Raw genomic sequence first — 12,691 nt, 5'->3', positions numbered from 1 at the left:
CTGCAAAAACGTTGTCGTATAAACGAGACCTAAAATTTAGATGCTCAATCTTATCTTGTTTTAGTTAATATTCGATAAGACGATAAACAGTTTTCCCGCTGCACCACTTTGGATGCTAACCCTGAACACATTAAAATGAAAGAAACGTCTTGGATGATGACAAGCGACACATTTGCTTTTCTGTCCATGTACACTGTTGTATGTTTGTTGGAAAGGAAAGATAAAACTAAAAATGCTAAAATCGCTTATTATGTTATAACAAATTAGCTAAACTACTAATATACAATACGACTAAAAGTTAGATGCAAAATGTAATCAATTGTCTGCAGTTCCCAAATATAGTACACATACATTTCATGAATTCAACATAAGCTAAAGTTAGGTAAAAATATCAAACTATATATATAAATGTATAAGCCGTGCAAACTTTGTTCGAAAGTTAAACATTAATGCAGCTCAAGACATTTATCAATTCAAACAGAAATGGGGAAAAAGTCTCTTTTAGTCTTAAATACTGCAGATTCCTGCAGTAGCTGCTGGTTTAATTATAATTTGGTGCGCTTGAGAAGATATCCAACTGCTGGTTTAGTGGAATTCATTTATGAAGTAAAGACCTGCAGCTTAATTGTCTTTATAATGCTCATCAGAAAATATATTAGACAATGTGTCAAAGTACATTTTATTTGCTCCCCCGGCTCCTGACCATCAGGTACCATTAAGTTATAACAAAGTTAGATTCGATTTAGTTCAGTTATTTGACCCTATCAATGTAGAAATGTACCTTCTTTTCTTTTTTTTTAACACAAGGAAGTGTATTCAAACTAAAGTTACTGTTCAATCGCAAACTCAATATCGTGACTGACGCAGCAATAAGGAGCAAATATTCAGTTGTTTTGACAAAATTCTGTTAGTTCAGGAACTTCAAGGTGAAATATCAAGCTATACCAAGTAGATTTCTTTGCACAAAATTCAAGTAAACCTTTGATTCGGTAGTAAAATGATGAGTAAACACACTGCCCACATTTTGCACATTTAGCACTCTTTGCCCTGGAGCCCGCTAAATACCTGCTACAGTTTGTCGAAGCTGCAGTTGCTCTAAATCTGTCATCAAGTGAAAACCAACCGGTGTTGTGCTCAGACAGCCCTGCAGTGTCGTCATATAATTGTTCTGGCAGGTGTACTTTGTAATTTTTCTCTAACAGAGGACAGAACATCGAGCTATTAGCCGTTACAGGGGAGAGTAACGAACAAATGGCATGAAACAAGATTAGCCTACTTTCAAAACAAACATAACTTTCCTATTGTGTGTTATTTTAAAGAAAACAGTTTTTTAATGTAGGAAAATCTTAAAACCTGGGATTAGAGAAGATATTTTGCACAAGTGTGACCACAGTGACAAATAACCCAAGCAAACACATACATATAGGCTGAGGTCAACGTCATTCCATTGGTATTTTCTTTTTTCTTCTGAGCCAGATGGCTCGTCTGAAAACTTCACGAAACCTTAAACAGTAATAACATGCTCATGTGACTCCTCCAGTTCTGCAGTTTACATGTCGCAGACAGTATTATTCAGTCTGTGAAAACACTTCTGCAGCTTGGAGGCGGGCAGAGGGGGTCGGGGGGGGGGTTCTGACCCCGATGATGCCATTGGGGTCAGTCAGCTCCAGTTAGGAGTTGACAACTTTCTGAACAGAGAGACTTTGTTTTGAAAACCACGTGTGCAACTTTCATTCAATGTTTAATATGACCTCTTCCAAGTCTGCCGGTGTTTCGCATCTGAAATATTAAACTACTGGCACAGACATTGAGGATCCAGTTTTTGCCCCACAAATACTAATTGCACTTTGTAACGTTTATCTCAACAAGGCTAAGAGTCCTCCGTTCATTATACTGAACGATTTAGCGCTTCCTTGATCATCTTGTATTCTGGAGTGTGTTTTTCTGTGGATCATTAGGTAAATAATCATCCAAACCCTCGCTGGGCTTGAATCAGCCACTCTCCTCCCTTTCACAAGGCCCCTTCAAGGAATCTCCACATATAAAAACCTTTTCACCTCCCTCCAAAGCGAGCCAGAGGAATGCCTGCCTTGCCAAATTCCTCAGTGCTGTTTGTTGGGGCTTACAGTGCTCGTAACACAGGCTACCAAATACCAGAGGGAGAAGTCAGAGGACCCAGAGGCAGCGGAGCATTACAACAGCTTTGTTATTGTTTTAGTATGATAGCAAAAATCAGAAACACACATTTCTTCAGATTTGTTTTTCCCCTTTATTTCCATTCTATCGGCGTGTCCTTCATTAGGGAAGCAGTAAAGACCTAACGACACCCCCCTCCGCTCGGCCCTTCGGTCCTCCACATGGTTGATATTAACATTCCTTCAGCTTTCTAATGATGAGGACAAAGCCGGCCGCAGGGGAAGGTTCATGACAGCATTGGCATGGTGCGCGCATTCCTGCGCTTGACAAGCTGGAGGGCCTCTGCAGGGTGGGCGGCGGCGATGGTGGGGTTGGGGGTGTTGGGGGGTCGAGTTAACGAGGGAAAAGAGGAGAGTTTGCAGAGCGAGCCGTCCCTCCTTAGAGACGAGACGTACAGTATGTATGCCGTATTTTCCTGGTTACAACAGACGTGCGGGGAGGACGGATGTCGTCTCGCTCAGAGACATTCTTTTCTCGTACTCACGATGCATTCTAGACCGGCTGAAAAATGGGAGTATGCAGCTTTCCTGGAGAAAGAAAATACATTAAAATGCCACTTGAGGTCAGAAGTCTGACACGTCGCTGAAGCCAAATTCAACTATCATAACTCCAACAAATATGGAGGAATGCAGTGATTCACTTCTTTATTAGAAAAGATGAGGTTCCTCTGCGCACATAGGAGTGGTTTTAAGAATGAGTTTTTCAGTCTGACCAAAGGTAAACACGGACCAACGGAACGAATGCTCACTGCATTAGGAATCTGCCATTCATATCCAGGGTTCACCGTGTTTACAATGTATGACAGCAGCGGTGTCCACTGAGGGCTGGGCTGTCCCTGGAGGACACAGCAGCAGGAAAACATCTGGGGGTCAGGGGGATGCGTTTTCCCAGCATGCTTTGTTTTCATCAAGGAGACGAAACCATGATTGAAAAAGTAATTATTTGAATCATTAGAACTGGATTATTTGTAAGTCTAACAGCTGAATCACTTAAATTATTTATTTAAATTATATATTTCAATGAAGATGGTGAACAGTGAAGAAGGTAAAAGGAGGAGTGAGGACAGGAGGCGTCTGTACACACTGGACAATTCTAAAATGAAAGCATCTGCATACTTGACTTGTCAATTTTATAACCTAAAGGTGGGCAATGACATCAGGGAAGTGGCGAGAACATTATTCACAACTGTCCATGCAGGAGTTTGAAGAAAGATTAAATCCAGCTTAATTCAAACAGTGTGCAGAATTCGTCCTGTTCTGCAAGACAGTAGACAGCTGCTAAAACAACAATCTGAAGCAACGTGATGGGAGTAAATAGATGAGGTGCTAAAGTGAACAACAATCTAATGAAGGACCACAGTGCCTCTAATATGAGATTAAAAAATCACTTATTATTCTTATTATCATAATCTGGAATCCCACTGCAGAAGCTATTTTTCTAATTTAAAGTTTTAGTAACATGTTTATCATTCAGTGGTAACTGGAACAGCCTCTGTGTGTCCTCTCTAGGACACAAGCTGATTAAGCTTCTTCCTTTTATTGGCCATTTCCCTCTATTGGGTGTAAACTTCTGTGTCAGTAATGTCGAATGTGCATACAGTTCACATTTAGTCCTTGGAATTTGACACCAGTCTCACACTCTTGGCCATGCGAAGGTTAAGTATGAACTTTCTCCTGTATTTTATAGTTTGAGGACGTTAACGTGATTCACACAATATTGTAGCCACGGAAAGATTTGGGAAAACTAAAGTCGAGATGGTGTTCGTCGCGCCTTATGGACAGGCAGTCGTCTATTCATTGGTGCAAAGTGATTAATCAGCTTTGTTTTTGTTTGCATATCTTTTTTTTTTTTTGGGCTTAGCATGACGTTAACTATTGCAAACCAATGACATTAAGAAACACTTGGGTGAAGTCAAATGTGCAAAACTTACAAAAGAATAAAAAGGGATTTAAACTCCCAAAGTTTAATCATGTGAGTTTGTTGTTATTCTGAACAGCAAAGTGGAAAGGTGAGAAGAGTCACTGCCACCTCTGACCCGGTCACTGACTACTCTGCCCCGAGGCGTGAGGAGGACGGGGTCCTGCGGTGCTGGGCAGGTACTTAGACAAGGTCCTGACGCTGCTCGCTCTCAAGCCCTGGATGTGACTATCCAGTCTGTGCTGCAGCTCCGAGCAGCGCACACTCTCCTCCTCCAGGAAACGAGAGACTGTGCCGTGTGCTGGTGATGCAGGCAGAGTCTCCTGATGAGGGTGGAAAACACAAACCTGTGAGATTTGTTTTTAACAACATAGAAAAACAACCTATTTTTGATAATAATCATCACTGAAGAAGTTACCCTCTCTGTGGAGGTGGAGTGTGGAGAGCCTCTGGAGCTCGCACTTTGTCCCTCAGCAGCAGATTCACTGGCAGGTGAAGTCGACACAGAGTTCACCCTGAACAATCTTTTGCTGCTGCTGGAGGAAGAGGAGGAAGAGGATGAAGGCGGCCTGCTGTCTTGGCTGCCGGGTTGGTGGTTGGGGGAATCGGCCAGAGTTTGAAGCTCTTTAAAAAGCCTCTGGATCTTTTCTCCATAGCCAGGGTTTCTCTCTTGTATCTTAGCCTCCCTCGGCTGCACATCCTCCTGCAGCCTGTCGTAAAAGATGAGATTCATAGCAGCTTGTTGATGCAGTTCTGTGCGTGTATCCGTGTTTGTGTGTGTGCGTCACCTACCGGTCCGAAGCCTCCTGCAGCTGGTCTGGAGCAGCGTGACTGAGGAGAGCTTGGTCATATTTGTCCTCACAGGTCTGGTGGGAGATCTGTGTCCGCATGTGACTGAGTATCTGCCTCAGTTGCAGATTCTCTTGCTCAAGGCCACTCAGAGAAGACGAATAACTCTCCTTCAGCTGGGCCAGCGAGGAATCTCCTCCCTGTGTGGACAGGGAGGTCAGAGGTTTAGTTTGGTTCAGCAACAAGCAGTCCAGGCCAGTGCAGCCAGTAAGACGTTCTGATTACGCCTGGAAATAAGAAGGCAGACAAACCGTTGTTGATGAACTCTGGAGTTTCTGCAGCAGACCTTTCAGCTGCTGGTTCTCAGTTTGCAGACTTCCCAGCTGTGTTTGCGTCATCTGAGGAAGTTATAAAGAGAAAGAGACTCTCTTCAATCAAGTCCTGGACAACGCAATCACACAGCAGGAGGCATTAATTCACTGAGATTTCAGTAATAACACTGTTGGGCATGTGGTGTCAGCAACGAGTCACCAGAGAGTCCAGTATGTTGTCAGGCAGTGGACAGTTCATAACAGTATTTGTTAGTCTTAACACAAACGCTTCAGCCGTCATGAGGTTTACTGCTCCATTCACCAGTGTTGGTAGGGTAGAGTGCTGCTGGAGTGACTCGTGACACCATCAGGTGGTACAGTGTGGTATTACAGGACAGTCTGGACTTTTGAGTGGACTACTGATTTTGAATTTAAAATATTTCTTGAAGAAACATCACATAAAAGAACATCTAACAATATCAGGAATTAGAGCTTGTTTATAAGAAAAAAAAACAACCTCATTGGCTAGTTGTTGCTCAGGTGGTCGAACGAGACTCCAACCCTATGGTTTGTGGTTTGATCCCGGCTCTGAACGTCCATGTGATCCAACTGTTCTACATTCTACATTTGACTACAAATGCACAGTCCATCTACTCATTCAACTTTCATCACCGGAGGAACTGCGCGGTTCAGATGGTTCCGGACTCTCAGAGTGCGGTTTGTGCTGCCGAACGACACCAATCAGTAGAACTTGTGCTTTCTGCAGCACTGCTGCATCGCTGGGCTTTTTCTGAACAACAGGTTGTTTTGATCACCGACTGTAATCAGGATCATGGAACATTTCAACGAAATTTAACGACTGACGACCAAACAATTGCATCCAGATGGCGTTGTGCTTGTTTACCAGGCACAGCAGTCAGAGGACATGTAAGGGCATCACAGTTTAATTAAATAGACAACATTTTCAAGAAAGACATATGTGCAAGACAATGATTGCTTAAATCTGGAACTTCTTCTTCATTGGGACCTGATGGACCAAAACATTACAGTGAAGTGAAATGTAATATCTTGCGTTCCCTGAGGGAGTCCAGGAATCATGTGGAAGGTTTGTTTCTATGTTTGCGTTTCCTCCAGCTTTACGTCACATTTCACGAATTCAGACACAAATGCTCTTCACTCACCCGGAGCTCGGCCGCCCTCTGCTCCGCCCGCTCCACCTCCTCACCGAGCTGCTGCTCGACTCCAGACGAGGAGCCGTGCAGCGCGGCGATGGCGAGGTCGCGCTGGTGCAGCTCGCCGGTCAGCTTCGACACCTCCTTCATCATCCCCTCAACTTCGCCGCTGTGGGTCTGCTCGGCCCGCCGACGCTCCTCTCTGAGCTGCACGAGAATCAAGGAGGCCATGAGGGGAATTTAGCACAGAGCCGACATTAACGCATTACAGATAAGACAACATGAGCCGTCCCGTCCCCATTTTGTGACCTTTTTCACTTCTGCCAGAGAGGAGGCGCATTCTGCCTGCAGGTTGTTCAGCTGCACCTCCATCTTTGAGTGAGCGCCTCTCTGTCTGCTGACCTTCTCCAGCCTGAGTCCAAACAAGACAACACACAGACTTAAATATTGACAGGCGTCACACAGGACGTAGGTGGTGGTCACATTTCTAACACCACTGTGTTGTAAAGTGTACAGATAAATAAATAATACAAACTAAACAAAATGAATGTGCAGGGAGCCAAACTTAACCACACATCCACTCAGGGACTTTTTTCTTAAGTTTGATGGTTCTTATATCTAAATGAGAATGGGTGTGTGAGGTCCACATCTTCCAAACATCTGTGCTGCAGAAACGATAATGTGGCCAAGGTGATGCAACCTGTTGACAACAGTAACAGAAATTCCATTTTTACACTCTCAGCTCAAATGATTACGACAAGGACATCCAGAGCAATCCCCAGAACGGTGGCGTCACGGAGCACCTTTAGCCGAGGAGCAACAGCAGTGAGTTCTGTATCTTTACACAGGAGGGATTTATAGAGCTGTTTTTTTTAAGTGATTAGACATTACGAATTAAATCTTATGTATAAAAACAAAAAGGAATAAAATACTCCTAGAATATGTTTGAATTCTACTTAATTATCTGCAGCAATACCAATTTCTAGTAGACTACTCTGACTGAGGAGAATATTTCATACAAATTATTTGATGAAAATCTTATGTTTTGTTTTTATTGCTCCAATTTTATGGACAGCACTTTGTGATTTCTATCTGTGAAAAGCACTTTAGAAATAAACTTTACTTACTTACTTACTTAAATTTTGGAATATTTTCCTCAATGTTTAATTCTGTAGGAAAATAGCATTAGTCCCAGAATGTATGATCAAAATAAAGCAAATTAAACAAAAATAGACACAATTACACTTCGGTAGATATTAATGAATACAAATATGAACTTGGCCACAGCGCCAAGCACCCCTGGAATGGAGATCCTGATGTAAAAATCATGCAATGTACTGACATTCTTTCTCCTGGGATACTTCTCTTCTGGGAAAAGGTGATTAATGACGTCTTACAACTAGCTGGAGCTCAAATTCCTGAAAGATCTGCCAGCTTTATGTCTTCTGGTGAAGAATGACCCTCATTTCTCAGCAAACACAACAAAATCATGTCATCTTGTGCAGCATCTGCCAAGACCATAACGTTCACGAGAGGACAACATATTTATGGGCAGCCATGATAAGAATGCGAGGGTCTACTGATCGAATGATCTGCTCTGGGAGGCTTCTGGAGGCTGGGAATGCAAAGAATGGAAACTCTTGTGTCCAGTGATGGCGCACTGAAGCTGCAGCGTTCACCTCTCTCTGTAACGCGCCAGCTCAGCCTTGGGATGGACTTCACACATCTGGGCGCCATCAGGCTTCGCCAAACTCTTCTCCAGATCTCGCCGGAGGGTTTCCACGCCGGAGCAGCCCTGAACTGCCAGGCAATCCTCCAAAGAGCTGTGTAGACAAAGCAACATCCGACAACTACACACTGGATTTCTGCAAACACATTGCAACCGCTGAACCGCTGCTCCGCACCCATTCCCTGGGCATGAACCCCCCCATCCCACCCCCGGCCCTGCATGTTGCAGATGGATCACAATGAAGCTCTGCAGAAGATAATACATGCAGCTCTCCAGGACCACAGGTGGAGAACCCAATGTTTATCAATGAGTGCAGCTGGTATAGGTCGCCCCCTCGTGTCCACTCACTGAATTACTTGGTCTTTCGCCTGCAGCATTTGGTTCAGTCTGGTGGTTTCATCGAGAAGCCTCTGGCTCTCTAGACTGAAGCTCGTCTTCTCCACAAACGGATCCTGGGAGTTCAGTGTGGCGTGTCGCTCCTCGCGCTCCTCTGGAAGCAGCTATGGGACGGTGGGTGAATAGGAAACCTCTTATCTTAGATCCTTGTTGATGCTGCTCAAATTGTGTTCAGTAGCAGATTGGCTGAAATTATGGGAGGAATTTTGTATGTTGTGAAAGAAAGAGGTCGAGGAAGCCCTCAAATATCTCCATCATACCCAATGTATAGGTTGATACACATTCTGTTTTTGTTTTTTTCTTCTGAAGGCTACTGAAATAAATTTAATTCAATAATGAGCCAGGGTAGAACAGAATAGTGTCAGGTGTAGAAAAACATTAGCATGCTTTTAAAACAAATCCGGTAATATATATCAGTATTCTAATGTATAGGGTCTTAATCTATAAAAAAAACTTCAAACGCTTTCATTGCAAAGTCTTTTTTTCACAACTGCTTTATGACTTTTCCACTCTGTTGTAAATATCAAAGAATTCCCTACTTAATGGTCTCAAACTTAAAAACGGCAGCAGTGCCATTTTTTTAAATAAAGTCCATGCATTATCTTTAACTAAATCTACAAAAGGGGGTCTCTCACCTGCTGGTCTCTCTCGTACTGGCCCAGCCACGTCTCCAGAGGTCGAAGACGCTCCAGTTGGAGCTCCTGTGAGTGCGTTCTGTCCTGAGCCTCCTCCAACAGAGCGCGCAGACGCTGCGTCTCCAAGCAGCACTCCCTGTGCCCCCTCTCCACCCGCTGCGACGCAAACCGAGACTGAGGATGACGAGACAGGACACACACGTTAGTAAACGATCAGAATTGTCCTCCGACTTGGCATCAAGTGCTGATGTGTTCATACTTTTGTTTCTGAGAGCTCATCACTCAGGGTTTGATTCTGAGCCTCCAGGTGCCTGAGCTGTTGTTGGTACTGGACACGCTGCTGCTCCCACTCTACGGACCGCTGGTGGTTCTCCTGCAAATACACCGGAAGATGGCAGTTCACACAGCCAGCGATAGGCAAGGATGAAAAATCAGTGAAAGGTGTGGAGGAAATTCATTCATCCTTTTATCTAATGTGCAACAGGAAGCATTTCTATCAGCTTCCGGCCTCAAGGCTGTTTGGATTCATGAAGAATAACATTAATCGTCTTTCTAAATGTCGAGCTGACCTTTGAGAGGTCCGTCTCCTTCGCTGCTCCACTCGCCTCCTTGAGCTGTTTGCGCTGAAGCTTGTGGTAACTTTTCTTCAATTTATCCAACTGCAGAGGTTCAAACATGCACAGTTCCATAAGCAAGATGTTTAAGCGATAGTGGTTCTCACCGACATTGAGAAATTATTGGGACTGCGAATGAGCGAAGCAGCATCACCTCCTCCCGGACTTTCTGCAACTGTTGTTCATACTTGGCAACTATCTCCTGTCGATCTGTCTGGACGTCTTCTCTCTGCTTGTGAAGCATTCCAATCTACAGTTTAAGGAGGACAGTGGTAATGTAACACAAAAATGTAGGGAATTTACAAAAAAAAAAAAAAATTGTTCTCCATATCATCACAAACTAGAAATTATAAAGAATACACACACAATGAAATTATTTTTTAAAATAAAAGCACATTTGAAGGATTATTAATTGTAAAGTAACAGACCGATACCAGGTCAGAAACGTGTGCAGGTGATTTCTGACTTCTACAAGCACACCGACTACAATGTGATGAATATATCTTCCTAAATGTCATGAATTCAAAAGTTACTCTGGAATTAATTTAATCTTACTGGCATAATGCTCTTAAAGTATCGAAGGAAAACGTACTTATTGTGTCTGTTATATTTGATTCTATTGGCTTTATATTACTGCTGCAATAATCTGTATCTTACATGATGAAGGTTTAAAGTTTTTCTAGTTTTAAATACTTTATATACTGCTGGGTAGTTTAGTCTACAGAAATGCATCATTTATCCTCCGATCCTCCTTTAACTGGGCAACAGATGTTTCAACTATGTGATGATAAATTTTACAACTAATCTGTGAGAGATATAAATAGGCTATTTGAAGCAGTGGCAGTGTTGCTAAATGATAAAAACTACTTCAGCTTTGGTTAACATTTAAAATGAACACTGTTGCAAGAGAGATATGAAAAATACTTTCCCAACAAATAACTAAAACTCTCAGACTTGTAGTGCAGTAGAAGGTTCAACATTTACTAGTGAAATGTGATGGGAAGGAAGGAAGCAGCCAGAACTCCTCCAATTTAACTCTAGACAGTGATGTTATGACAGTTTTTGTCATTCTATGAAGTTAAAGACTCCAGAAATACTCCAAAGATTGTGACCTGGAAAGAGCTGGTTTGAAAAATTGAAGAAAAAAAAAAAGTCTTTAGGCCCTCAAAACCTAACCCTGAATTGTTTGTAATCCTGGATCTACTTCTGGTTGTGATTTCACATCATTGAGTTTTGATATTTAAAGTTATTTTTCTTTGTGCTTGTTTTTTTCTGAGTTTTATAAACATGGTGCTGGACTGCTGTATAGGCCGTGGCAATGTTAAAAGTTATCTTTGATATCAACAGGTCAAATAGAGACTTGATATTATAATAAATAATAATGATGTTCCTGTATTTTGGGGTTCTAAGTGAACACAATGTAGTTCACCTCCAGGTCCCTCCCTTCGATGACGCTCCTCAGGGTCGAGAGCTCCTCTTCTCCACATTTCAGCCGGTGCTCCAGGGTCCTCCTCTCGGCCTCCCACTCCCGCTTCTGGTGGTTGATCATGATGTCGATCTGCCTCATGAGCTCCTGCAGCTCTGGCTCGCATGATGACAGGACAGAGCTGCAAGACACCGTGAAAACCACGTGCTCACCTTAGATTTCCTTCTCTTTCAATTGACGTGCACGCGAGGCTCAAGGAGAAATACACCTCAGTTATCTTCTATCTCGGCGTGGATTACCTCAGATCAGGATTTTGCATTGAACCCAGGAAAGTCTCCATCTGGTTCAGGACGCAGGTGATCGGGTCTCCTGGACGACTTGACGTCTCTGTGGACTCTTTAGAATCCCGCCGCTTCCGACTGTTTGAACGTTATAAACGGTGATCGGAGTCAGAAGAAACAGCTGCAGCAGCTCCGCTCGGACCGCAGCCAACCCTCACACCACGCAGGACAACATAAACTCACTTTATGTAGCTTCAGTCGCCCACAGCTGCGTTTGTTTACATATTTAGCTCGCTTAACCAAGACAAACTGTTTCGTGTAAGGCGGTAACTCCGCCTCCAGACGTTGACGTCACCACGTTAGACGCAGGTTACGTACTTTTTCTTTTTTTTCCCCCTTGTCCTGGTCGGCAAGTTTGGCAAAAAATATTATGTGATTGAGAGCCTTCCGGTGTCAGAAAAATGTTTTGAGTCAGAACAGTTTTTTGCTCTTGCAACAGTGAACAGAGCACTCATTGCGTTAACCCCGTTGAGCGATTGTCACTGACATGCACGGACATGCATCGGCGCCATCTTGGATGGGTCTCTATAACAGAAAGATGTTCTCTTTTGACACATTTCGAAGAAAGAATCGTATCGAGAAATACCCACTTAAGTAACAAGTGGTCCATAAATCTCAAATCATAAATAACAATACAATAATGCGAGGCACATCGCTTAGATGTTGACGTTTATATGGTTTATGTTCAGCCGGCGTTGAACACGCGGCTCGTTGGTCTAGGGGTATGATTCTCGCTTCGGGTGCGAGAGGTCCCGGGTTCAAATCCCGGACGAGCCCACCCTTTTGATCGGTTTGCTTGATTGCTCCAATTTAGCGTTATCCACCTATCCTAAAATGCCGCGAAAAAATAGCTTGAATCGAAAGTGCTTAATTTCTTTCAACTGAGTGGGAAACTGTAACCGTTTTTGTCGGTAGAAGACAGCTTGTGCCGTTCTTTGCTCTTTTATAACCATCAAGACTTCCCTTTTCACTCTTACCCGTGTGAGCATTAGAATATTCAGACAGTAAGTACTTTAAAGAAACAATATCACGCGTACATATCGTGATGTCGTAGTTTATATTGGCATCTGGAATCAGCTGTTTCCAGCCGGCTCGTTGGTCTAGGGGTATGATTCTCGCTTTGGGTGCGAGAGGTCCCGGGTTCAAATCCCGGACGAGCCCTCCC

General features: G+C 43.3%; 1 protein-coding gene across 1 annotated transcript; it reads right to left on the bottom strand.

The window, feature by feature from the left end:
• Nucleotides 1–4,048: 4,048 nt before the first annotated feature.
• cep63 (centrosomal protein 63) lies at nucleotides 4,049–11,807 on the bottom strand. Its single transcript, XM_080474210.1, has 14 exons — nucleotides 11,485–11,807; nucleotides 11,189–11,366; nucleotides 9,914–10,009; nucleotides 9,715–9,804; nucleotides 9,405–9,518; nucleotides 9,146–9,319; nucleotides 8,463–8,614; nucleotides 8,065–8,208; nucleotides 6,695–6,797; nucleotides 6,395–6,592; nucleotides 5,214–5,300; nucleotides 4,906–5,102; nucleotides 4,532–4,823; nucleotides 4,049–4,436 (listed from the first exon to the last, which is right to left on the bottom strand). Exons 1-14 carry the CDS (start codon nucleotides 11,523–11,525, stop codon nucleotides 4,236–4,238), a joined length of 2,067 nt encoding a protein of 688 aa, XP_080330336.1. The 5' UTR covers nucleotides 11,526–11,807; the 3' UTR covers nucleotides 4,049–4,235.
• Between the last annotated feature and the right edge of the window lie 884 nt (nucleotides 11,808–12,691).

This window comes from Lipophrys pholis (assembly GCF_963383615.2).
Source record: "Lipophrys pholis genome assembly, chromosome: 10".
NCBI lineage: Eukaryota > Metazoa > Chordata > Actinopteri > Blenniiformes > Blenniidae > Lipophrys > Lipophrys pholis.
The sequence above is the reverse complement of the archived record's forward strand: the minus strand, read 5'-3'. Positions and strand labels throughout refer to the sequence as shown.

Excerpts from the sequence above, each read along its gene's own strand:
- cep63 (XM_080474210.1), bottom strand. The coding sequence starts at position 11,525 with ATGGAGACTTTCCTGGGTTCAATGCAAAATCCTGATCTGAG. Across the intron at positions 11,367-11,484 it reads ATGCAAAATCCTGATCTGAG|CTCTGTCCTGTCATCATGCG; the intron begins GTAATCCACGCC and ends GGTGTCTTGCAG. Across the intron at positions 4,437-4,531 it reads ACTCCACCTCCACAGAGAGG|GAGACTCTGCCTGCATCACC; the intron begins GTAACTTCTTCA and ends CACCCTCATCAG.